The sequence below is a fragment of the Taudactylus pleione genome, unplaced genomic scaffold (assembly GCF_031769625.1).
Source record: "Taudactylus pleione unplaced genomic scaffold, aTauple2 ptg000128l, whole genome shotgun sequence".
NCBI lineage: Eukaryota > Metazoa > Chordata > Amphibia > Anura > Myobatrachidae > Taudactylus > Taudactylus pleione.
This window is the reverse complement of record NW_028284530.1, coordinates 8,691,309-8,718,549: the sequence shown is the minus strand read 5'-3', so window position 1 is coordinate 8,718,549 and position 27,241 is coordinate 8,691,309. Positions and strand designations below refer to the sequence as shown.

Here is a 27,241-nt window from a genome sequence, read left to right as displayed (position 1 = left end):
CCTTAAAAATAACCCTCCCCCTTAGTGCCTACCCCTAACGCTTCACCTAGTGCCTAACAATAACCCCTTACCCTCCCCCAACCCCGCTACTTACCTTTAGGATTCCGGCTGGTTGGGATGCCGGCGCTGGGATTCTGACAAGTGTCGGGATTCTGGTACCAGCATTCAGAGTGCCGGAATCCCTGTGGTCAGGATATTGACCGCAACCCATATTAAATAACTATCAGTGTTTCATTCAATTAATGATCCCCGATAAAATGTATGGTAGGGCTATAAGTGATTACGCCAAGCTTGGTTGTAGAGACAGGAATAGAAAACTTTTGAGAATCTACTATATGATTGAAAATAATTCTGGATACCAACATTTTTAGCCAGTGGCATATCTCACAGTGGCCAGGCCACATGGATGCATATTAAGGGAGCCTGGGTGATTCTACACTGTCCCTTCAGTTGGGTCATGATGTACTCTTATGAGTATGCATATCAGTCCCTGAAAGTAAAAATGGAGCTTCACTGCTCATGTGCCAGCCCTATATGCATGCTCTGAGTAGCAGAGCAAGAGGTGACTTAGCGGATGGAGATGCATCATCGAGACCCCTCACGACCTCTATCTCTAAGCATCACAACCTGAATATACTATATATAACTAATGTACCTTATTGTATCTTTAATCAAGTTGCCTACTGTTGTTTTTCAGGAGCTTTCCTCATTCCATATGTGGTATTCTTTATATTCTGTGGCATACCAGTATTTTTCCTGGAGACTGCGCTGGGACAGTTTACTAGTGAAGGAGGGATAACATGCTGGAGAAAAGTCTGTCCTTTGTTTGAAGGTATGAATATTATTTGTCCCTTTTTAGTTCCTACAGTATATACACAAAGAGGAATGCATATATGTTATATGATAGCTACATGGTAATGGTGGCAGATATTACAAAAAAATATCTTACATTAGAGTTTAGGAGACTGCCAGGAAAGGTGGGTTCACAAATAGGGCGATATATGTATAACTGAAATGCTGACATACAGCAGGGGTCACCTGCATGGTTTATGCAGATATCAGTCCAGTGAGAGCCGTGGCCGCTGACATCTATATCGAATCCATTATTGCTGAGGGCACTAAGTATGTAACCTATATAGACAAAAGTAATTGGACACTGACAGCAAATACATTAACAAGATTTTATTGAATTCAGTACTTTGTAGGTCCACCACGTGCAGTGATTATTGTAGATTCCTTTCTTGGCAAATTGTCCACAATTTCCTGGACAACAGCAGGCGGCATGTTTTGCCATTACACCTTAAGTACAGTGACCAACTGTGAGAATGAAGAAGGTCGAGTTGACCTAGAATGAACCCGTCATTCCAATTCATCCCAGAGGTTCTCAATGGGGTTAAGATGTTTACTCTGAGCTAGCCAGTCCATCTGGGTTACCAAATTTTATGTATACCAGTCCAGCATTGCCCTGGAAACATGAAAGGTGGCATTGTCATTCTGATAAAAAACATTTGTTGTTTCCATAGAACTGCAAGTGCATGGGCCTCCTTATGAAGTGTTTTTGTCAAAATCATGACATTAGTGGCCATTTTGAACTCATGTGCAACAGAGACCATTTCACTTCAGAGGGGGTGTCCAATCACATTTGTCTACATAGTGTATAAATATTTATAGATGGTCTGTCCTAGGAGAGGTAGACTGCCCCGGGGTAAGTATGGGAGTCGGGAGTGGGATGAGGGGACGGGAGGGGGTTGGAGACATGCCAAAGCAGGTGGGAATTGCAGGGAACAGCAGAGAGACACAAAGGAGAGGGGGCCGGCTAAAGCAGGGGCAGGGCTGTGGTGGAGGCTGAAGTGGCTCGGCTCCAGTATATATATATATACACAGTATATACAGCTATATATATATTAGGGGTGTGCACCGGCCACTTTTCGTGTTTTGCGTTTTGGTTTTGGATCTGGATCTTTCTTCGTGTTTTGGATCTGGATTGGTTTTGCCAAAACCACCCTTCCGTGTTTTGGGTTCTGGGTTTTGTGTTTTGGATCTGGATTTTTTCTTAAAAAATAAAAAAAACCGCTAAAATCACATAAAATGGGCCTTTTTTTGTTCCTACGCTATTAATAACCCCAATAACATAAATTTCCACTCATTTCCACTCTATTCTGAACACCTCACACCTCACAATATTGTTTTTAGGCCAAAAGGTTGCACCGAGGTAGCTGGATGACTATGCTAAGCGACACAAGTGGGCGGCACAAACACGTGGCCCATCTAGGAGTGGCACTGCAGTGGCAGACAGGAAGCCAATCAGCGTTATGGTGCCCATTTGCATGTAGCACGAACCCGGGAGATCCGTGCTACATGCATCTGTGTGATTGGCACAGAGCAATGACAGGTCCGTGAGACCCATCTGTGCTGCTGTGGTAAAAAAAAAAAAAACCTGTGTAAAAAAAGAAAAAAATGGCGTGCACCCCCCCAAAAAAGAGCAACCAGCCCCGGGCATTAGTAACCCAGTGCTGGGTGTGCTTAAATGCAGGGGACAAACGACGTAGGGGTCCCCTGTACTTAAGCACAACCAGCACCGGGCTAGTCAGAACCAGCACTGGTTGCCAAAATACGGGGGACAAACAACGTAGGGGTCCCCCGTATTCTGCGCAACCATCTCTGGGCTCTGATCCGGTCCTGGTTCTGGAAATACAGGGGAAAAAAATTAGTAGGGTTCCCCTGTATGTTCCAGAAACAGCACTGGACTTTTTCTAGCGGGGGGCTGATGCCACAGCCAGGGGAGCCCTTTCACCGGGCCCCCCAGCAGCAGCATCAGCCCTGACCGCTAGTCAGCCCAGGCCGGGGATCCCTGGAGAGCTGGGGACCCCCCCAATAAAGGGGTCACCCTCTCCAGGGCACCCCAGGCCCAGGCTGATAGCCCGGGGCTATCCCCGCCACCCCTGGTGGCGGTGGGTGGCGGCTTGATTGTGTGGTGTGGTGTAAATAAAGAATATCAAACATTGTCTTTACAAGTAGAACTGCAAGTCCCAGCTAGCCTGTCCCACATGCTGGTACTTGGAGAACCACAAGTACCAGCATGCAGGGCATTAAGGGCCCACTAGTACCTGTAGTTCACCTGTAAAAAAAATGTTTAAAAAAACACAGGACACACACACCGTGACAGTATAAGTTTATTAAACATACATACACACACACACACATGTACACATACTCACCTATGTAACATCGTCCACTTGTCCGGTAAAGTATCCATAGGGGACTGTGAAAAAAAACATACTCACCATCTCCTATGCGAGGTTCTGTCCTCTTCGTTCCAAAGTAGGCATCCCCGGACTTGGCAAAAAAACAAAACGAAAACGCGATCCACGAACTTAGTACCGTTCTATAGAACGGTACTTCCCGAATGAGAGCTTAGCGGCGGGGTATCACCATGGAAACCCCGCTGCTAAGCGTTCATTGGCTGAGAGAGGTCATCTCCCGTCTCTCAGCCAATGAACAGCTCCCTCCATTGTAGTCAATGGTGGGAACCGCAGGGTAAACTTTAATAACCTTGCGGGTCCCACCATTGACTACAATGGAGGGAGCCGTTCATTGGCTGAGAGACGGGAGATGACCTCTCTCAGCCAATGAACGCTTAGCAGCGGGGTTTCCATGGTGATACCCCACCGCTAAGCTCTCATTCGCGAAGTACCGTTCTATAGACCGGTACTAAGTTCGTGGATCGCGTTTTCGTTTTGTTTTTTTGCCAAGTCCGGGGATACCTACTTTGGAACGAAGAGGACAGAACCTCGCATAGGAGATGGTGAGTATGTTGTTTTTCACAGGTCCCCTATGGATACTTTACCGGACAAGTGGACGATGTTACATAGGTGAGTATGTGTACATGTGTGTGTGTGTGTGTATGTATGTTTAATAAACTTATACTGTCATGGTGTGTGTGTCCTGTCTTTTTTTAAACATTTTTTTTACAGGTGAACTACAGGTACTAGTGGGCCCTTAATGCCCTGCATGCTGGTACTTGTGGTTCTCCAAGTACCAGCATGCGGGGCAGGCTAGCTGGGACTTGCAATTCTACTTGTAAAGACAATGTTTGATATTCTTTATTTACACCACACCACACAATCAACCCGCCACCCACCGCCACCAGGGGTGGCGGGAAAGCCCCGGGCTATCAGCCTGGGCCTGGGGTGCCCTGGAGAGGGTGACCCCTTTATTGGGGGGTCCCCAGCTCTCCAGGGATCCCCGGCCTGGGCTGACTAGCGGTCAGGGCTGATGCTGCGGCTGGGGGGCCCGGTGAAAGGGCTCCCCTTGCTGTGGCATCAGCCCCCCGCTAGAAAAAGTCCAGTGCTGGTTCTGGAACATATAGGGGAACCCTACTAATTTTTTTACCCTGTATTTCCAGAACCAGGACCGGATCAGAGCCCAGAGCTGGTTGCGCAGAATACGGGGGACCCCTACGTCGTTTGTCCCCCGTATTTTGGCAACCAGCGCTGGTTCTGACTAGCCCGGTGCTGGTTGTGCTTAAGTACAGGGGACCCCTACGTCGTATGTCCCCTGTATTTAAGCACACCCAGCACTGGGTCACTAATGCCCGGGGCTGGTTGCTCTTTTTTTTGGGGGGGGGGCACGCCATTTTTTTCTTTTTTTACACAGGTTTTTTTTTTTTTTTTACCACAGCAGCACAGACGGGTCTCACGGACCCGTCAGTGCTCTGTGTCAATGACACAGATGCAAGTAGCATGGATCTCCTGGTCCGTGCATGCATCTGTGTCATTGAAATACACAGCAGCACAGACGGGTCTCACTGACCCATCTGTGCTCTGTGTCACTGTCAGTCACACAGATGCATGTAGCACGGATCTCACGAGTCCGTGCTACATGCAAATGAGCACCATAATGCTGATTGGCTGAGAGCCGTGACAGACGGCTCTGTCAGCCAATCAGCACTTTGCCCATTAAAGGCAAAGGCATTTTTTTTAAAATGGCCGCTCGAGGCAAAACCTCGAGATCCGACAGCAGATCTCGAGGTTTTGCCTCAGGAGAGGGATTCGGGGCAGACAGGGAGATCCGAGCTTGGGCTCGGATCGCCCCGGATCCCCGAAAGTTCAGGTGGGTTTGGTTCTCAGGGAACCGAACCCGCTCATCCCTAATATATATACACACACACACACATATATATATATATATATATATATATATATATATGTTTACTTCCTTTTGTGTCAGTAATAATTTTTGCTCCTGAGGAAAGGGGGCTCTAGTCTTCCTGACATGTTGACCACTGGATGGGGTGATATACAAATGTATCCTGCTACATCTTTGCTCCATATGCCATGTAGTGCGCCATGCTAGTCTCACCCTGCCGAGGAGATGTATCTCACAGCATGCTCCAGTAAGGCACATCATAACATCCTGAAGCGCTGGAAAAGCCAGAGTGTGTAATACAACTTTCTGCCCAACATATGTCGCTTTTTCTAAACTGCACAGTAAAATAGCTAATAAAGCTTTTGTAGCGCCATCTGCTGATTGGCTGACAGAACCTTTCTTTCATTACACTATACAGTAGTATTGGACTGTGTTTTGTTATGAATGAACAATGAACATCAGTATTTTTTTTCTGTTAAATCTTCACTACAGGATTAAAAAGAAATCATTTGGTGTGTGAGTTATGTCTTTTATAAAAATACATATCCGTGTTGGTCAGAAAATGCACAACCAGCATTAAATAAAGACAGAGCAATTCAAGTTCAATATTCTCAAGGAACTCTACTGAATGCAATACATTCCTCCCAACTTCCCACCACCTGGCATTTCTATGCTACTGTATGCCACCCAGCTGCATTTTATGCGAAACCGCTATAGACATTGTATAGTATCGTACACTTCACCTGCTGTAAAGTCGTACACATCACATCGCATACACAAGAGGTGTTGGTCTCGATGTGGCTGGTGTGTGTGGTCAAGTGGTTAAGGTGAACACCTTACTGAGTGGGCACTTCAGGTTCAAGGCCCAGAAAGGAACAATGGGCCTGATTCAGACCTGCTCGCAAGCGCTATGCGCTCGCAAGCAGGTCGATGTTAGGCCACTGTGCATGCACACGCCAGAGCAAGCTCTGATGTGTGCATGTGTGCATGCGCGAGCCCCGGCTAGCGACTGGCGCTCCGTTGCTCTGGGTCTCGCACCAAAAGGGGGCGGCTGTCAATTTTGATCAACAGCTCACACCATTTTGGTTGCGTGACATGGGGGTGGCTTCACAAATGGAGGTGTTCCCATGCAAACACCTGCCATTTGTGGGCGGCCCCACTGACATCACCAGTGATGTCAGTGGGAGAGCTTCTGGCTCTATTAGAGCCAGAAGCTCTCTGGGGCTTGCGGCCATGAGACCCTACCACAAGAATCTCGTCGCAAGCCAGATGGTCGTAATGGTCTTGACCATCGTGACCATCATCCTGGCCACTCGCAATAGCTGTGGGTTGTCGCCCACAGCTATGCGAGTGCCAGGAGGCTGCTCCAAAAAAAAAAAAACACCCTGATTCAGAGCAAGCACTCTTTCAGAGCGTCCAACTCTGAATCAGGGCCAATGTCAATTTGGACATCGGTATTTTTTTTTTCTAGTTTTTTTTTCACTTAAATCTTCTCTACTTGGTGTGTGAGTTCTGTCATTTATAAAAATACATATCTATGTTGGCCAGAAGACGCACAATCAGCATTAAATAAAAACAGAGCAATTCAAGTTCAATATTCTTAAGGAACTCTACTAAACTCAATACATAGCTCCCATCTTCCCATCACCTGGCATTTCTATGCTACTGTATGCCACCCAGATGCATTATATGGTAAACTGCTATACAGTAGACATTGTATTATACATGTTATGGGGTGTCCTGCTGTCCTGCATCCTGCTGTCCTGATTCCTACAATGCGTACTCATTCCTGACAATATGGCGGCTCACTACAGGCCTTATTGTAGGGGTAAGCTGCTCATCCTTGTGTGTTGGCAGGACAGGAAGCTCGCCAACAGTATTGAGGAACATTGGGTGTATTTGCATGCCAGCTATGACATATTATATAATTATGGCTGGCAACGGACAGTCCACTCCCATCAAAAGAGATGGAGAGATTTAGTCCGGAGAGTCTACCGGCAGCTGCAGAGTCTAAGGGTCCAAGTTGGTGTAGCAAGTACAGTACTGTACATTACTGTCATTATATAGCCAATCAGTATCTGCCATAGAAGCATACTGTTTGGCTTAATTAATTGAATTGAATTTACTTATCAGCAAAATAGTTTGACAGACGAAATTACATTGCACAAATCACGCTAAAAAAAAAGTGAAACAGCAATCCATAGTAGAGGTTATACGAACAATTAAATAATACACAAATGATAATAATTTAGCTAAACAGATACATTCGTAGCATTCAGCATGCGCACAGCAGATGGCAGAAAACTAACCCTCAGGCGACTTGTACGTGCCCGTAATACTCTGAACCTCTTTAGGGACGGAAGCTTACCAAAAGATTCGTAAAAGGGATGGCTTGGATCTGATATAATACTCTTGGTTCTCTTTAGAACCCTAAGCCCATAAATATCATGAATAGTTGGCAACTGCATGCCAATGATTTTAGTAGCGGTCCTAGCAACCCATTCCAGTGCACTCCTTTCACTCGCAGTGCAGTTGCCATACCAGACAATGATACCAAACGTCAGAATGCTCTCAATTGAGCATCTGTAAAAGTTTAACATGGTTACTTTACTTATACCTGAAGCCCTCAAACACCTTAGGAAAAACAAGCGCTGTTGCGCCTTTTTAATTAGGGACAGTGTATTTAAAGACCATGTCAGATTCGACAAAACCTGGATACCCAAGAATTTAAAGGACTCAACTATCTCAACATCCTGACTGCTAATAGACACTGGCAATTTCTGCTCTAAACATCTCCTGCGAAAATCAATTACCAGTTCTTTTGTCTTGTCTCCATTTAAGAGCAAGTGGTTAGCACCACTCCAGGAAACCAATTTTTTTATTTATTTTCTGTAGTGGGACTCATCATTCCCACTAATTAGCCCAACGACTGCAATGTCGTCAACAAATGTAATGATTTTCACAGAATCAGAAGTCGACACGCAGTTGTGGGTAAATAGCAAATATAATAGGGAGCTGAGGACATAGCCCTGGGGAACACCTGTCTTAATCAACACCTCTCCCGACACAGCACCTCCTATTTTAACTACTTGTGGTCTGTCAGTTAAAAAGTGTAAAATCCAATTACAAATAAACCCACTTAAACCTAAGTCAAACAACTTAGATCTTAATGACGTGGGGATGACCGTATTAAAAACAGAACTAAAATCAACAAAAACTATCCTAAAATAAGAATCCCTCGCTTCCGAATGAGCTAAAGTGGAGTGCAACACTAAGTACAATGATTTTTCCTATACGCGAACTGAAAAAGATCGAAATCTGCCAGGAAAAAAGATTCGATATGCCTTAATACTAACCTTTCAAAGCACTTTATTACCAATGAGGTTAATGCAATTGGGCGATAATCATTAAGGCATTTTTCCACCACCTTTTTAGGGACTGAGACAATGTTTGCAGTCTTAAAACATTTTGGCACTACACAATTAAAAAGGGACAAATTAAATAGGACTGTTAATATCCAACCTAGCTGGTCTGCACATCCTCTGAAGACTTTACCACTAATCCCGTCCGGGCCAGCAGATTTACTCAAATTGACCCAACGTAGACATTCAACCACAACACTCTCCTCCAACATAAGAGGAGACTCCCCCTCTTGGGGAATTCGGGGCATTACAGATAGGCTATTTTCCTTATCAAACCTAGAGTAAAACAGGTTCAAATCTTCAACTAGTAAATTATTTTTGTTGCTAATCACATCCTTTTTTAGTTTACAACCAGTAATATCCTGGATCAACTGCCACAAGATTTTCAGATTCCTGTTTTCACAACTTCTAGCTTTGATCTTTGCGGAGTAACTAATTTTTGCCCTCCTAATACCTCACCGCAACTCGTCCCTAGCAGATTTCAACATCATTAGGTCACCGGATTTAAATGCTCTGTCACGAGCCTTGAGTAAAGATCAAACCTCCCCGTTCAACCATGGCTTTGCATTGGGAAATATTTTAATACTTGTTGATACTGTAACACTATCCATACAGCAATTGATGTAACATAAGACCAGCGATGCTAGGGAATCAATATCTATATCACCACTTTCCCTACTCTCATCAATAGACAATCCCAATTTGTGGATTCCAACATGTCCTATAATTTAATCAGTGCATCCTCTGGCCATGTACTTACCAGATGTCTGACCAGCTGCACTATCCTAACCAGCGAACTTTAAACAGGTATTAGAAATGTGGACATATGATCAGATCTGCCGATAATGTACCATAAATAATAGTGAGGTGTGGTGAGGTCAATGGCTGGGGAGGCTATGGCTAGTATCAGAGTCAGATTTACACACATACTGTAATGTACTGTACAGCAAACTTTCCAACTCTCCCTGAATGTCAATTGCGGGCTCTGCATGTGGTGACATTGAATAGAAGCGAATGATGGTAGGGAATGGTGGTGAACCATACAATAAGCTCAGTGGGATTGAATAGTAATGAGTGTTGGTGGGGGGAGGTGGTGAAGGGATAGGGTGGCCTAACACAGAGAGGAAGAGAGAGGAAATGTGCAGAGTACTGTATTTTAAAAGTACAGAATGATCTCTCTTTATGAAAAACTTCCCTGATATGTGTACAATACAATGTCTACTGTACAGCGGAAATGCCAGGTGGTGGGAAGTTGACAGCAATGTATTGATTTCGGCAGAGTTACTTAAGAGTATTGAACTTGAATTGTTCTGTCTTTATTTAATGCTGGTTGTGTGTTTTCTGGCCAACACAGAAATGTAGTTTTATAAATGACAGAATTCACACACCTTGGGTCAAATGTAATAGGGTGAGAGTTTAGAAAATGTGAGAGTTTAGCAGTAAACTCTCACATTGGTTGAGTTTTATCTTCAAAATGGGAAAACATCTGAATAAGATTTTAAATCGTGAGAGTTTTTTAAGTCTAAAAAAACATGCAAGTTCGCTCTGTTACTTTGTTTTTGGACTCTATTACATTGGCAAAGTTTGAAAGGTGTCAGAAACTCACTTTTCTAAACTCTCACCCTATTACATTTTGCCCCAAGTGATTTATGTTTAATCTTGTAGTGAAGATTTAGAAAAAAATAGCTTTAAATCATATTCACCTTTGCCTGACAGTCCAGTATCCGCTGATTCCATCTACTTGTATAAAGATTAACATCCCGCCAGCAGTGGTCACGTGACCTGGAAGCGATGAAGGAAGCTGAACAACAGTCCGTGCCCAGGAGCCAAACTGACATTCATAGAGGGCAGAAGAGGGAGATTGGCAGCAGCACGGCAAGAGTCAGGTGAGTTCCCCTACTGGAAAGGGGGTGCCCGGCGGAGATCACAAGGTCATAACTGGTCCATCTCCTCTCTGGGCGGAGGTAGGCTGTTGTGCAGTTGGGACCCAGAGCTGTGTCATACCATATGCCCCAGATGCCGATCATCCTCCCCAGCCAGGAACCTCTGCCGTATTGCCACCTAGCCACACCATCCCGCCCCGAAGGCAACCCAGGCACCGAAACTTCCATCTACACTGCTATCATAAAACCATCCCAGGGACCATTAACGGGACGCCGTTACTGGCCTAGCCATAGAGGACACTTGAACAGTGACAATTTGACGTATGTGCACTCACCTCACTTAGTGCATACACCATATCAGTGGATACACAGGTGTACACAATAACACCCCCCCTTAGGGCTTGTCAACTACATACAGATGAGTCATTGTGTTTTTATGCTGTCATCATTTATGGTTTCATTAACGATTCAAGTGACATTTGCCTGGATTACTATATATGTATTGGTATATGTTTTTGTTTATAGCACTGGTATGTAGCCAATACTCAAAGTAAAAAGCTTATTTAAACATACACCATTGTTATCATCTTATTCCTTTTCTCCTCTCTACCACTTACCCACCACCAAACATTTACAAAAGGGTGAGCGCTGTAAGTTTTTATTACTGTATCCCGAGAGAATTGGACAATCTCTTTTATTAGCTGCACACCCATTACAGACATACTCACTCCAGTGCGCTACCCACTTAATACTTGTACTATATTAGAAAAAAATAAAATAAAGAAAATACTGATGTCCAAAATTACATTGTCCCTTTCCAAGTCTCGAACCCGGGGCACCCACTCAGTAAGGTGCTCACCTTCACCACTCATCCACACACACCAGTCGTATCGAGACCCGCAGGGAATGTGTGTCAATAGCAGTTTATAGTCTAATGAAGCTGGATGTCATAATATGGAGATGAAGGGATGAGGAAAGAGCGGAGCACTACATAAAGTTGAACAGAGTACTTTAAAAGTATTGACTCTGAATTGCTCTGTCTTTATGACTAGGCATCATTACACCATGTAGTGACAGTATGCAGTACGGATGGCCCATAATACAGTAAGTACAATATAATGTCTGTAGCGGTTTACTGCAGTCTTGACACAAAGTGATAATTTCAAGTACGAGGAGTGACTGTTTACACTGCCTGAACATGGTTTGCCAGCCTCACGGATTACCGTGCACTGCTACAGTATTGTATTCAGTACTGTAATTTTCATCCGTGGAGCAATCGCCACCCAGTGGTTAAACTATGTACTGCATGGCGTGTGATCTTTTGTGGCATACAGTACACCTCGCCATGACATAACATGCAGTATCTGCCATAATGCGTACTGACATGCTGTGGCAGGGAAGCCAGAATGCTGCGCTATGAGCAAAGATGTAGCAGGACACCTCTGTATATATGTTTGTACTGATCCTATGTAGCTATGTAGAAGCACTGTGAACACTGTGCCGCTGCTTATGTTTTAATGAACTAAGTGTTTACATACATATTTATATATATATATATATATATAATATGTTACCATCATATGATATAAATTCTTAAACCTTGTTATTAAATTAATTATTGTATGTCTCATTTTCCTTTTAGGTATTGGCTATGCGACCCAGGTTATTGAGGCACATTTAAATATCTACTACATCATTATATTAGCTTGGGCAATTTTCTATTTATTTAATTGCTTTTCTGCTGAGCTGCCCTGGGCCACATGTGGACATAAATGGAACACAGGTAAAATAATTATTTTCCATTTTAAGAAAATTATTAATCTTGATGAGCAAAATAATATAAATAAATTAAGAATTGATCATTTCTAGAGATGTTTATCTACAGTATTATGGTACATTTTCTTGAAAGACCTGAAATTCACCATCGAAAACATTTAGGGCCTGGTTCCGAGTTGGATGGATCTCTGTGCATGGAAGCCATGGGCTCCTTTTTGCATTCAGCGCTTGTGCAGATTTGAATTTACACATTTTTGTATATGTCCTTCCTATTCTGCGTCTGATGGAACTTTGGTGGATCTGTCAGTGTGAGCGCACAGCTCCACCCTTACATGTAGGAGTGTCAAGGGAGTGTCGTTAGCGTGCATCCAAAGCTCTGTGCAATTATGAGTCATGCGAACATTGAAGGGAAGCCTATTTCTGATTGATGTCTTGCACCTAGTGTGGGGTTCATGAAGTGCTGATTCTGGTGACAGCGGTTGTGGCGGCAGGCGTAAAAATAATGGTCAGTTGAGCTTTACGCATTAGCCATATGCATTCTCACATTATCATAAAATAGTAAATCAGGCTTCCACGGCTGCTGGCTACAACAGCCACTTTGTGGGTGAACCAGACTTATGCTGGGCACACACTAGTCGATATATAGCTCATTCCAGATATAGCGGTAGCGGATTGGTGGGTCTGTAGACCTGATATGTGTGTGAGCAATGTTGTTCACAGACATATCAGGGTGGCCCTGCAGCTGAACCAATGACAATATATCTTGCATATACCGTATATTGACATGTCTGGCTGTGTGTACAGGTAATCCGCCAACCTCCCCAACACTTGCTGCAAGGGACCGCTGACACTGGCATTTCAACTGTACGTCATTATTTAAGGACAGTGTAGCAATGAAGTGAAACTGCATCCAAGAAATTGCAACAATGTTGGACTCTTTTTTTTGTGGTGCATTAGAAAAGTATGCTGCTTTATTATATCCACTTCATTTTATCCAGTATATATATCTTTTTTACTGATCTAGGCATCATACCAGTAATGAACTATTCATATTCTATATGCAATTATGTATTTATGTTGTATTTATTAAATTGAATGAACTTTACAAAGTGTACACAGCGCTCCAATTTGTTGGATGTGGTTTCACTTTGTTGATACACTGTCCTTAATTAATGATTAGGTCTGTGGGGTTGCAAATTCCCCTTTAATTTGCAAGCTGCAGGTACACTTTAATTCAGTTAAGAATTTTTCCAGCGCAGATCCATTTATTTTTTCTTCTTAACTCAACTGTGCGTACAAATTTAAATGCCCATCCAGTTGTGATGTCAGCCCAGATATCGACCGATTGGTAAGTGTGTGTAGCTTATCAATCAGCCACTCTGGTGGATCGGTCTGGTGACCAATGTGTCGTCAAAGTGTGTACCCAGAATCAAACGCTTAAGCTTTGTATCTTCCAATCTAGATCTTAAATATAGGGTCGTATTCAATTAGCGGTGAAAAGTTAATATTTTGCAAAAAAGTTTCGCCGGTGATGTCATTTCGTGGCGGAAACTTATCCCTCTATACAATTGTTTTGACTTTTCGCCGGTGCAAAAACGCAATGCAATGTACCCGGCGGAAAAGTTTTGCCTATGAATAGGTGGCGGAAAAAAGTGCAGAATTGCGGTTTTGGCGTGCAAAGGGAGCACTCTGCACTCTTAGGACAGGTCCCCAAAGGTAAACTGTGTAAAAAAAATCCAAAAAACAATTAGACACCCAAAAAAATGACTTTGAAAAAGGGGGCGGAAAAAAAATCAAAGTTGGGGTACAAACTTACAAACTAATGAATTTGTCTTGGGGGGGGGTTCTGCAAGTATGGGGGGAGGTTTTTAATTTATTGCAGGTGCTTGCTGAAGGTGCATTTTTAATGCTTTTTAAGACCTCACTTTAGCAATTTTTAACCATGCTTCCATCCATTTTCATGTACCCCAAATTTGCTGGGACTACTTATTTTGGCCAAAAAAACCTGCAAAATGCTCTTCTTCACCACTTGTGCAAAGACGCAAATTAGCACCAATTGAGAGCATTTAAGCACCCCAAATACCTCCAGCAGGGCTATTCGGGGGTATCCATAGTGATCCCCCATGTCAGTGCATCTTTTGGAGGGTGTCAGGCTGATTTCCACATATCTGCCAGCACTTTTCACCTGTTTAAGTTTCGCCGGGTCGTGTTTTCGCGTCCTTTGGAATTGAATACGGGGATAAGCGGGGACGCGCGCAATACTTGTTCTCATGCAAAACCAGCGATGTTGGCGAAAAGTCCGGCATGCGAAAGTACGTGACTTTTAGCTTCTAATTGCATATGGCCCTACACACGTAAAGATTTCCTGTCCAACTATCCAACTAGTTGATTGGTTGGAATGAAGATCTGGTAACGTATGGGAGTAAATGATGATCAGCAATTTGCTCCTAAATGCCAGAAAACAGATGGTCGTTCAGACAAGTTTGTTAAATGTTTGATTCAAGGGCCTGATTCAGACCCGGTCGCAAGTGCTGAGCGCTCGCAACCGGGTCGATGGTGGCCCAGAGCGCATGCGGACGACGGAGCCGGCTCCGTCGTGCGCATGTGCGAGACCTGGATAGCGACGGGCACTCCGTCGCTCCAGGTCTCGAACCAAAGGGGGCGAGCTGTCGATGTTGAGTGACAGCTCACCCCCTTTGGTGAGCGGGCCGGGGGGGTGGCTGCCCAAACGGAGGCGTTCCCATGAGACAATGTGCCTGGGGGCAATCTCTCAGTGGAGAGATTCCGGCTCTGTTAGAGCTGAAATTTCTCTGGGGCTTGCGGCCACGAGACCCTACCACAAGGGTCTTGTCGCAAGCCCGATGGTCGCGATGGTCTTGACCACTGCAACCATCATCCTGGCCGCTCGCTATAGCTGTGGGTGGCAACCCACAGCTATGTGAGCGGCCAGGAGGCCGCTCCATAAAAAAAAAGATGCCTTGATATAGAGCGTGCGCTCTTTCAGAGCGTCTGGCTCTGAATCAGGGCCTAAATTTGTTCAAACAACAGATTTTGTTCATTTTCTGGCGTTTGGGAGCAAATTGCTGATTGTCATTTGCTTTCATACCCTACCAGATTTTCATTCCAACCAATCAACTAGTTGGATGGTTGGACAGAAAATCTTTAGGTGTGTATGCACTCTTAGGGGTAAATTTACTAAAGTGAGAGTTTTTAGAAGTGAGTTTTAAAAGTGATGTTGCCCATAGCAACCAATCAGATTCTATTTATTATCTTCTAGAAGGTGCTAGTTAAATGTTAAGCAGAATCTGATTGGTTGCAATGGGCAACATCACTTTGAAAACTCACTTCTAAAAACTCTCACTTTAGTAAATTTACCCCTTAGTGCTTAAATATCTTTGCGTACCCTCCAACATGACTCCTTCCACCAGGTACAAAATGCTCTGCTCCTGGATTTCCCACTTAATTTATAATTGTAGTCACCTGCATGGCCGACCCAAGCGATACTCGCTTACCAAAAATTTTTTGGTAAGCGAGTATATTTTTTGGCGCCCCCAGGCATATTGTTGTGCGTGCCCAAACAAATTAAGGGCCCGTGGTCTCATGGAAAAAGCCATACCCATGACACACACCCCTTTCTCGTCACTCTGGGAACAGTCCTTTCTATTCCATATGCACCTTAATGCAGTCCCCCCTGTAGTGCCCCTTTTACAGTACCCTCAGTATGCAAAGCACCCCAGTAGTGGTCCCTCTTATGCAGGCCCCAAGTAGTGCCCCTTATACATTGCCCCCAGTAGTGGTCACCTTTATGCAGGCCCCCAGTAGTGATCCTCCCTATGTAGTGCCCCTTATACAGTGTCCCCAGTAGTTGTCCCCCCTGTGCAGTACCCCTTGTGCCCCAGGAGTGGTCCCCCTTATGCAGCCCCCAGTAGTGCCCCTTATATAGTGCCCCCAGTACTAGTGTCCCCTATGCAGTGCCTTCTGTAGTGGTGCCCCCTATGCAGTGCCCCTTGTGCCCCAGGAGAGGTCCCCCTTATGCAGTGCCCCCAGTAGAGATCCCCCTATGCAGTGCCCCTTTTACAGTGCCCCCAGTAGTGGTCCACCTGTGCAGTGCCCCTTGTGCCCCCAGTAGTAAGCCCCTTATATAGTGCCTCCAGTAGCAGTCCCACCCCTATGCAGTACCCCTTATATAGTGTCCCCAGTAGTGGTCCCCCCTGTGCAGTGCCCCTTGTGCCCCCAGTAGTAAGCCCCTTATATAGTCTCTCTTATGCAGGCCCCAAGTAGTGCCCCTTATACATTGCCCCCAGTAGTGGTCACCTTTATGCAGGCCCCCAGTAGTGATCCTCCCTATGTAGTGCCCCTTATACAGTGTCCCCAGTAGTTGTCCCCCCTGTGCAGTACCCCTTGTGCCCCAGGAGTGGTCCCCCTTATGCAGCCCCCAGTAGTGCCCCTTATATAGAGCCCCCAGTAGTAGTCTCCCCTATGCAGTGCCTTCTGTAGTGGTGCCCCCTATGCAGTGCCCCTTGTGCCCCAGGAGAGGTCCTCCTTATGCAGTGCCCCCAGTGGTGAACCCCCTATGCAGTGCCCCTTTTACAGTGCCCCCAGTAGTGGTCCCCCTGTGCAGTGCCCCTTGTGCCCCCAGTCCCCAGTAGTAAACCCTTTATATAGTGCCTCCAGTAGCAGTCCCACCCCTATGCAGTACCCCTTATATAGTGTCCCCAGTAGTACTCCCCCCTATGCAGTGCCCCCTGTAGCGGTACCCCTTATGCAATGCCCCTTATATAGTGCCCCCAGTAGTAGTCCCCACAATGCAGTGCCCCAATAGTGGTACCCCTTATGCAGTGCCCCTTAAACAGTGGCCGCAGTTGTAGTTCCCCCTATGCAGTCCCCCCAGTATTGCCCTTTATATAGTCCCCCAAGAAGTGGTCCCCCAATGCAGTGCCCCCAGTGGTAACCCCCCTCTTGTAGTTCCCCTGGTAGTAGTCCCCCCCTTGTAGTGCCCATAGTCATAGTCCCCCCTTGTAGTAGCCCCCCCTTGTTGTGCCCTCAGTAGTAGCCCCCCCTTGTAGTTCCCTTAGTAGTAGTCCCCCCTTGTAGTGCACCCCCAGTAGACACACACAATAAAAAAAAAACATATACCTGAATCCCCGCACCAGCTCCTGTCGCCGCCATCTACTCCTCCGTCCATCCTCCCGGTCCGGGTCGCTCTGCATTATGGAAGAGATGTCATGACATCTCTCTCATTACTCACTGCTGGAGCCAGAAGATGGAGCACCTGCAGTGGGCACATCAGCCAATGAGTGTCTGACAGACTCTCATTGGCTGCTAATTAAAACAAACACACAGCTGCTTGCATCAGCGGTTGTGTGTTTGTCACTGTGTAGTGCTGACCAAACTCCGTCCGGTCAGTGCTACACGCACGGAGCAGCTGTGTCACAGAGACACAGTCTCCCCGTGGCCCGCATGGTCGCAGCTAAGGCGCCCACCACTAGGTGGTACCCTACACAACTGCGTACCATGCGTATGGGTAGAACCGGCCCTTGTCACCTGTGCTGAACTAGGTAATTGATGAGAAGAGTGTTTCATCACAGGTGGCAGCAATCATAAATTGGGTGCAAAGTCCTGGAGCAGAGCATCTTGTACCTGGTGGAAGGGGTCATGTTGGTGGGTTTGTGTTTGTTCATATCTGCTTTCCAGGTGTCAGTAATGTATGATAACCATTTAATATTTACACTGACAATGTCACATACTGATATGATCTGAGCAAGTATGATTCACAGTAAGGTTCTCATGGCCATACCTCCCAACATGACCCATTCTAAACCTGGCCACACACTAGACCAACTTACATCCAACCAGCCAACTTGTTGATTGGTTGGGATGAAACTCTGGTAACGTATGGGAGTAAATGATGATCAGCAATTTGCTCCTAAATGCCAGAAAACAGATGAAAATGGTCGTTCAGACAAGTTTGTTAAATGTTTGATCTAAACAATTTGTTCAAACAACAGTTTTGGTCCATTTTCCAACATTTGGGAGCAAATTGCTGATTGTCATTTGCTTTCATACCTTACCAGATTTTAATTCCAACCAATCAACTAGTTGGCTGGTTGGACAGATAATCTCTAGATGTGTGGCCAGCTTTACTCTCCTGCTATGTAACTAAGCTTTTTAGTTAATCCCACACAATGCTACAATAGTGAGAATGTTGCTTGCAATATACACCTACAATTAATTAGCAAAATAGGAGTACAGTACCCTTTAGTCAGGGCCAGAGCTGTAACTAGATTTTTTTGCTGCCCTGTGCCTGAGAGAGCATTGGCACCCCGCCCCCCATTTTTTAAATAGGGACATAACATAGTGCACCTGAAAAAGGGTCATGGTCTCATGGGGAAAAGCCAGGGAAGAGATAGGGGAGGCCAGGAGATGCTGGGGATAAAAGAAGAGGAAGCTACAAGTGAGGATGATAATAAACAGGAAATTGAGGCCCAAACAACGCCCCCTGCCCTGCAGTGCCCTGTGCCATGGCACTGGTTGCACCACCCTAGTTACGGCCCTAAACAAGGCAATAGGGCCCTTGCAGAGTTCAATTCCATTGGCACTCCCTCACTGAACTAAGCCGACATGCGAGCACCCTGTTAGCACTTAATTATGCCCTTTCTGCTGTAACACACATATTTGCATACTCTTGAGCATGTGCAGTGTTTAAACATGACAGATACTTCTACTTCATTCTTTTAAATTCCGCACAAGACCCAATGTGTCGTAGACTATGCAATAGATTTCAGCAGTTTAAAAATGTTTCATGTCTGATCTCCTTAGACAGTAAAAAAAGGCTGGAACCAGATAGGTAATGCAAACTATTTAAGAAAATACAATATTTGAAAAAGTGGATTTTAACATTTTAATCTATTAGAAAAGTGGTCCTTGACCTTAAATAGTGAAAACAAAATATTTCAGTGTACTTGATGATTTCACGACTATGGATAATTAGCGCATAATTAATTTATCATATAACATCCTAATAATGGAGCTGTTTTGTAGAATTAAAAGATATTACATGGAGATCACAATTTAAATGAGTTGATTTTAGAATTTTAGAATTTTGCTAGGGCTGAAAATATCTGAGGTAACTTGTGCTCTGTAGGGACTAAAAAGTTTTCTAATCACACCAGACCCACATACCCTAACAAAGGTAATCTAAGTTGGCTGTTGATTTAGACAATTTATTAGTTTGTAAGTCTTATCCTGCAAAATGACCTGGGAAAGCATATTTATGAACTAGGGATGTGCACCAACCCCCGTGTTTTGGTTTTGGATCTGTATCTCTTTCAAGTTTTGGATCTGGATTTGGTTTTCCCAAAAGTGCCCTTGCATGTTTTGGTTTTGGATCTGTTTTTTTTTTTTATTGATAAAAACTGTTAAAATCACAATATTTGGGGCTTTGTATTATTAGTATTATTAACCTCAATAACATTAATTTCCACTCATTTCCAGTCAATGTTGACGACCTCAAAGCTCACAATTTTGTTTTCATCCAGTTTAGGCCTATAATTTGCACCAAGCTAGCTGGCTGACTAAGCTAACATGTGGCAGTTCAACATCCAACATGGTACATAAGGAAACATATGTTTTTATTAATCTAGAGGACTGAGGGAGATGGAGTATGTATGTAGCTGAAGGCTGGGAAAGGAATGGTTGATTCATAGTAAATTTAATTTATTTTTTTATTCCAAAGCAAATTTATGAGGGAGGAGGAGAGAGCATGGGTGAACAATATGTCCCATATTTTGCCCACAAAATAGTCTTGGTGGTTCAGAATATTTTTTAACATTAAAGAGGCATGCAAGAGATGCTGTGAGTGGCCATAAACATTTCTGGACATTTTTGGTATTTAGCAATCTGATATCAAAGATTCCAGCATCTATGTCAGTTTTACTTCCAACATGGCACATCAGGAAACAAATGTTTTTATTATATAAGAGGCCTGATGAGGGAGATGGAGTATGTATGTAGTTGAAGGCAGGAAAAGGAAGGGTTGATTTGTAGTAATTTTAATTTATTTTTTTTATTTCGATGCAAATTTATGAGGGAGGAGGGGAGGCATTTACAAAAACTACAAAAAATATTTAAATTATCACATCAGTCCTTGCCCCAGAAGAATGCTCACTTGCTGCTGCTGCTGGGAGTGGACCTGCATCCCAAAAGGGGACCAGGAAGACAACTAATAGTAGTTTAAAAATAACAATTGACTTTTAAATAATCCTTTGCAAGGGGGAGCAAGTATGACAGCATTCACCCAGTTGCACAGCGGATCACTGATGCCATAACATCTATGCTGATATTAGATGTGCATCCAATATCTGCCAATAATGCAGTGGGTTTTAGATAGTAATTGAGGTCCTGTGTCCATGCTACCAAATCCTATCTAGATTCCACTTCATAAGAAAAGCAATTCCCAGCCTGTACATGGACATAATTTTTTTTTTAATCAGTATCCACAGATATGTGAACAAGCGGAACAGAGCAAACCAAAGATTACATGATTGTAACAGCCAACTGGCTGGGTGAATTGCCTTCAACGGCACCACAGCAGAAGCAGCAACTAAGAATCAGCAGCTCATTCAGTGGCAGACTACAGTACTACAGACTACAGTACTCGCTGACAACCTTTTAGAAAAACTTAGGGAAGTCATTGCAAAATGGTATACCCCGCTTGGACTCTACTCAGGATTTGTAATTTCTGACAACCCACCAATACTGTGAGAGCATTACAGCTAGGTGAATTCCAACACATCCCATGTTTTGCTCATGCAATCAATTTGGTGGTGCACATTTTTTTTTTAAATGACAGGGCCGTGCAGGAGATGCTCTCTGTGGCCCAAAAGAATTCTGGACATTTTTCGCCATTCAGCAGGCACATATAGAAGATTGCAGCACCTACAAGAAATGTTGAATTTGCCCTGCCACCAGCTGTAGCAAGAGGTAGTTACAAGGTGGAACTCCACTTTTTATATGCTTCAGTGGATGGAGGAACAGCAAAAAGCCATCTAAAGGTACACAGCGAACTATGACATAAGAAGAGAAAGGAAAAGTACCTTGCTCAAGCTCAGTGGAAATTACTTTCTGTGTTGTGCAAGTGCTGAAATCCTTCGAAGTAGTCACCTATGAAGTGAGTTCAGACATTGCCAGCTTGAGTCAGGTAATTCTCCTAATTAGACTGTTGGAAAAGCTGTTTGTGAAACTGAAGGAGGAGCTAAAACTAAGTGATTCTGCTAAGTAAGTCGGACTTGTAGATCAAGTCCTTTATTCAATTTGCCAGGATCCAAGGGTTATCAGGATCTTACAATTGGATCAATACATTGTGGCGACTGTGCTGGATCATAGGTTTAAGTCATACGCCATGTCTTTCTTCCCAACAGGCACAGAGTTGTTGGTAAACAAAACGTCAGTCCAAGTGGCATGTGATGCAGCATGTGATCCTTCAGTTTCTCCAGCAAGTGCATCTGCCGAGAAAAAACTAAACTTTCCCTAAAGACCCAATGGTGATGCAGATGAGTCAACTCAACCAAGTTTTGACATCTGGTCAGGTCTAAATTAATTGCACACTATTAATGAGACCTCTACCTTACTCCATCTGATATGGAAGGAGGACTATTTTAATTTTTTTTCATGATAGCGTCCAAATAGGCATGTCAGACAGTCCGTTTGGAGGCCCTTGCACAAACTGGCTTTGCTTTACTTGAGCTGCCCACCCTCTAGTGTGTAATCAGAAAGAGTTTTCAGTGATTGCCTTTGGAGGCTATTTCCTCAAAATGTGGAAAAGATAATGTCCATCAACATGAACTACAAATTCTTTGAGGGAGACCTTTACCACCAATTACGTCCAAAAATGACAGAGGCACCTTTAATGGTGGATTCCAGCAGGGACAAATTAATATTGTGTGAAGATGATGAACACACTGATGAAGGTAATGAATTGGATGATGATGGTGACAACATCTTGCCTCTGTAAAGCCAGATTTTGCATGTAGAGATCATTGCCAGCAATGTCAGCTGCCCACTGGTAGCTTGATTTGTGGGGGCCAAACAAACCAATCACTTCATGATTGTGGATAATGTTGATGAAGGTGTTGGAGGTGAATATGGCAGGTGTTTGGATCTAGCAGAGAGAAGAAAGCTAGCTGGACTGCTTGTTGGTACTTTAGCCAAAATTTCAGAATTTTGCAAAAACATTTATTATGGATGCGCTGTAGATGACGTAACAGGGAGGAGGTTCCTAGATTGTTAAGGTCCCTACCTTTACTTACTTTGGCTTTACAAAGGGTTCAGATGGCTTGACAATTGTTGTCCGGATTTGGGTAGAAATATTTCCCCACATAAGAAGTGGATTTTTTTGTCTTATGCCCAGGCATGACAATGGGCTTTTCCTTACCATGGGCAACAACTGTTTCCACTGGTGCCTGATTTACACAAACAACATCCTCATCAACAACATCCTCATCATTAACATCCTGACTATCAACATTCTTATTAGCGTCAGCTACACAAATATCCTCCTCATCCTGGTGCACTTCCACAGAAGCATCCTCGATTTCTATATCCGCTTGTTAACTTGTATTGCTCATCCCCACATTTGCAGAGGATTCACAAGTGGTAATAGCAGGCTTCTATTTGAATACAGTATTGGAAAGGTCAGGCTCACACATGGAACCCACCGACACACTTAGACTCTCCTCAGGGATTTGTGACATTTGGGAGCATAAAGTTGGTTCCTGTTCCTTAATGATTTAAAAAATTTTTAAAAGTCTCCTGGGAGAAGGGCTTAGATCATCATAAGAGGCAAAACCACCAGTCATAAATAAAGGCCAAGGCCTTAGCCTTTCCTTGCCTCTTCATGTGGTGAAATGCATATTGCCAAGTTTATTTCTTTCTGCTGTTAACTTTCCCTTTGATGTTTTTTTACTTTACTAATGTAAAAGATTGCTTCTTTGATTTTAGATGCCCTGACTTAAGCCCTGTATGCCCTTGGGCATCGACTTTAGTAGATGACGTAGACATACAGTACTAGTATCGTCATGACTGGTGGCACTGGCAGCAGCTCCAGCACTAGTATGTGGTAACTGCTCTCCTCTCAACTGATCGTTCTCCATATCAACAAACATGAACGAAGTGGGGTACAGCACACTTGAATTTGTACCAATTTTAAAAATTATACTGTGCTATCAATGACTACAGTGTCAATCGTTTTTATGAATATTACACTGCACTACCACTTACAGTGTCACAATATATTTTATGAATATATATTACACTGCGGTTCCACTTGCAGTGTCACAATATTATTTATGAGTATTACACTGCAGTTCCTCTTACAGTGTCACAATACATGTATAAATATTACACTGCAGTTCCACTTACAATGTAAAATATTTTTTATGAATATTACACTGCAGTTCCACTTACAGTGTCACAATACATGTATAATTATTACACTGAAGTCTGATCAGCAACATTGCAGTAAAAAAAATATATATATAGTACTGTACACTGGGGTACAGCACAAAAAAAATTATATTATTAATATTATTATTACAGCTTTTATGTTTTTTACATCGGGCACTCTTGGATGGACAGAAAACCCCTAGACCAACAGAGCACCCCTGCAAAACACAGCAGCCCCTTTATATACAGACAGAGCACCCCTAGACAGACAGTACACTTCTGGAGAACACAGCAGCTCCTTTGATGGATGGACAGAGCACCCTAGACTGATAGAGCACCCCTAGAGGACACAGCAGCCCCTTTGATGGATGGACAGAGCACCCCAAGACCAACAGAACACCCCAGAAGGACACAGCAGCCCCTTTGATGGACGGACAGAGCACTCTTAGACCGACAGAGCACCCCTGGAGAACACAGCAGCCCCATTGATAGATGGGCAGAGCACCCCTAGACTGACAGAACACCCCTGGAGGACATGCACATCTGTTCAGTACACTCTGCACAGTCAGAGTGAAAATGACGCAGATGACGAGGACCTTTATAGATTCTAAAACCCACAAGAATCCGACAGTGAGAGGATGACGTTTTGCCTCGTTTTGAGATCCGAGTCAGGCTGGAAAACCTGAGCTGGACTCGGATCCCCGGCCCGGTTTGTGAAGTTCTGGCAGGTCAGATACTCGGAGAACCGGACCCACTCATCTATATTAAGAACATGTACTTCTGCAATCCTATTATAGCTATTGCCATTCCAGGATTGTGATAATGGGGGAAAGCCCGATAAAGAAGGTTTATTTAGGAAAATAATTATTTCTACCAGAAATAACAGGTTGAAAAATATATATTTTTTCTATTTTGTTTTTTACATTTACATTTTTAACAAGGGGGAGACAGTGGAACTGGAACCCCCATTCCGAGCCCCATTATATGTGCATCCAGAAAGGCCAGCGAAGCAATTAGTTCAGCCTTAGCGCTGCCAGACAGTATTTCTGGGGAACTGTTTAACATTCAGCTACCCCAGTGACTTCTTCTTAGTTACTTAGCTTTAGAAAATCAGCCGTATCACCGCTGATTGATAAATACGTACCGCCAGGTCACCGCTGTCTAAAAAGTTACATTGCACATTATTTAACACAAAGGGACTAGTGGTACTTTATGTTTCTATTTGACAATTTACACTTACATGTGATAGCATATAGGGTGAGATGAAGATGTCTACATTATTCTGTTTTATCTCTTTGCCTTCTGGCTTTCCAGTTTAATAAAATCATATAAAAATGTCAGAATAACCTTCACAAACATTTATATTTGTTATAGTTCAAGGAGTACAAATTGTAATAGAAATGTCACATTTAGAGCCTGAATAAGATAAAATGACCTAGTTAGTCTACACAAAATACTTGAAAAAAAAAAAAACACATGATTTTATTTTAACATTATTAAAAATGAAAAGTGCCAGTTTCTTCCAGTGCAGCGATCATCTTCGTTGTGGTCCAATGCATGTAGAGTTCCATTTTTAGATTATAAAATGCATTATAGCGAGTTGTAATGAAAGTATTTGAGATTCCATTATAAATGTTATATTCAGTTAACGTGTAACTGGATCACAGATGAAAGGGATGATAATAAAAAATTTTACTGTACTTATTTTAAAAAATTTCCATTACGAACATAAAACTAAAATGTGTATATATATATTTATATATATATTAGTATATATATATATATATATATATATATTTATTTTTTCATTTAATAGCATGTTACATCTAACATACATTTACTGTAAATCGTAGCAAATAAGTGATTGGCTTTATTGTAATATTACTTTCTATAATTGATATAGGGGGCCTATATATCAATAGCCGCCTAAAAACCCTATTTTTATGTATATCTGTTATCAGTTATCAACTGTATTCGAAGCAATAGTATATTTATTAACATCACAGTTTATAATTGAAGTCATGTAAGAACATAGCTTCTGGTAGGAGGCTGTTTTGGTAATTACTTTGACCCATTAAAACCTCTGTCAGTGCTAATTCTGAAGTTAAGGAAGTGTTTGCACTCTGCAGACACAGCTATTGACACTATTTAGCCACTATTTTGGGGAGAGATCAGAAGGTCTCTCTCTGGTGAAACTGTAGCCTATAGGCCTCACATACTTACCAACTGTACTGGAATGTCTGGGAGTATCACAAATTTTGGGGGCTCTCCCGGACTCCTGTATGCCTGATTCACAATGAATAGCTTCATTGTGGCTCGACCCCCACTGTACAGTGCCCAAAATTGCAGCATGGGTGGGGCCACAATGACACAATCAAAGCAGCATGGTCCTTACTGCACCTCAAGTATAGTTGCCCCTTTCGCAACTAACCAAAAGGGGTTTTTGTAAAAATAGCAAGTATGAGGCTACAGTGGCTAACTTTAGGGCCAAGGTCCAATAAGCTAAACTGTTCATAGTTTGGTAAATTGGCCCAGACAGCAGTCCCCATAGGAATAATGGTGACGGAGTTCTTGAGAGATAGTTTGCCTAATGCAGGAGGTACTGTACTGCTGTAATTGTATTTAACAATGCCAAATCCAAAGTTATTTATGACACAATATATCATTGCTAATGAGCCATAAAATTATATATATCCTTTTTCCAATATTAGGCAACTAATTTTTAATCTCTCGTGACTTGTTTTGCTTAAAAAAATATAAAAACAATCTAGTGGCACTTGTGAGGCAAGACTGTAAATTTGAGACTGTTATGTGTGAATACTATATGTACAGAACCAGAAGAACTGTAGCTACATTAAACGTGAAGACCTTCACTATTTTCAACAGTGTAGTGATCTTCAAAGGGTTTGATTTTGATAATGAGGAGACACTAACATTTCAGAGATGACTTTGAGTGCCATTGACATGCAGTAACAATGAATTGTAATGCGACCCTAATGATGTGTCTTCCATGTAGCTTTTGTTCTTAGTTTCACCTTATATATTGTATATTAACTCACTAAACTGTGATTGTTGGCAGCCCTTAAATCGTGAAGTTTATGTGCTATATAAGATGATTTTATGAATTATGGGCCAGATTCAGAGCCGCTCCTAAGCGGCCGCTCGTTCGTTCCGAGCGATGTTTGCACAACTGCGCATGCGTACAGATCGTAATACGCATGCGCGAACCAGTCAGTGCGGCCGAAAATCGTTTGTTCGCTAAATAGTGAATGCCTGCTATTTTGAGTGACAGGAGGAGGCGTATGTGGGTGGTAACAGTGGAAGGTGCTTGAAAACGGGGAGTGGAGATCAGAACGCAGGCGTGCTTAAAGGTCAAAACGGGCGTTTTATGGGTGTGCATAATTAATACAGCAGCGTCATTGACCACGTCACTGGGTTATTTTATAGTCAGAACTGCTCGCAAGATTGTGGTAGGAAAAACCAACCACAAGAATAACGAGCAGTTCATACGCTGGTTGATGTACTCGATTAATCTAATAAATAGCGGACATGACGTAGGATGCGAGCGGC

The 27,241-nt window shown here is 43.3% G+C and overlaps 1 protein-coding gene across 1 annotated transcript in view; it reads left to right on the top strand.

The window, feature by feature from the left end:
- The window catches only part of SLC6A11 (solute carrier family 6 member 11), a 293,906-nt gene that overhangs the window by 36,793 nt on the left and 229,872 nt on the right, over positions 1-27,241 (top strand). Inside the window, exons 3-4 of the mRNA XM_088472769.1 lie at positions 698-832; positions 12,096-12,236. Of these exons, the coding sequence (XP_088328895.1) occupies positions 698-832; positions 12,096-12,236 (276 nt within the window). The remainder of the gene's footprint in view (positions 1-697; positions 833-12,095; positions 12,237-27,241) is intronic.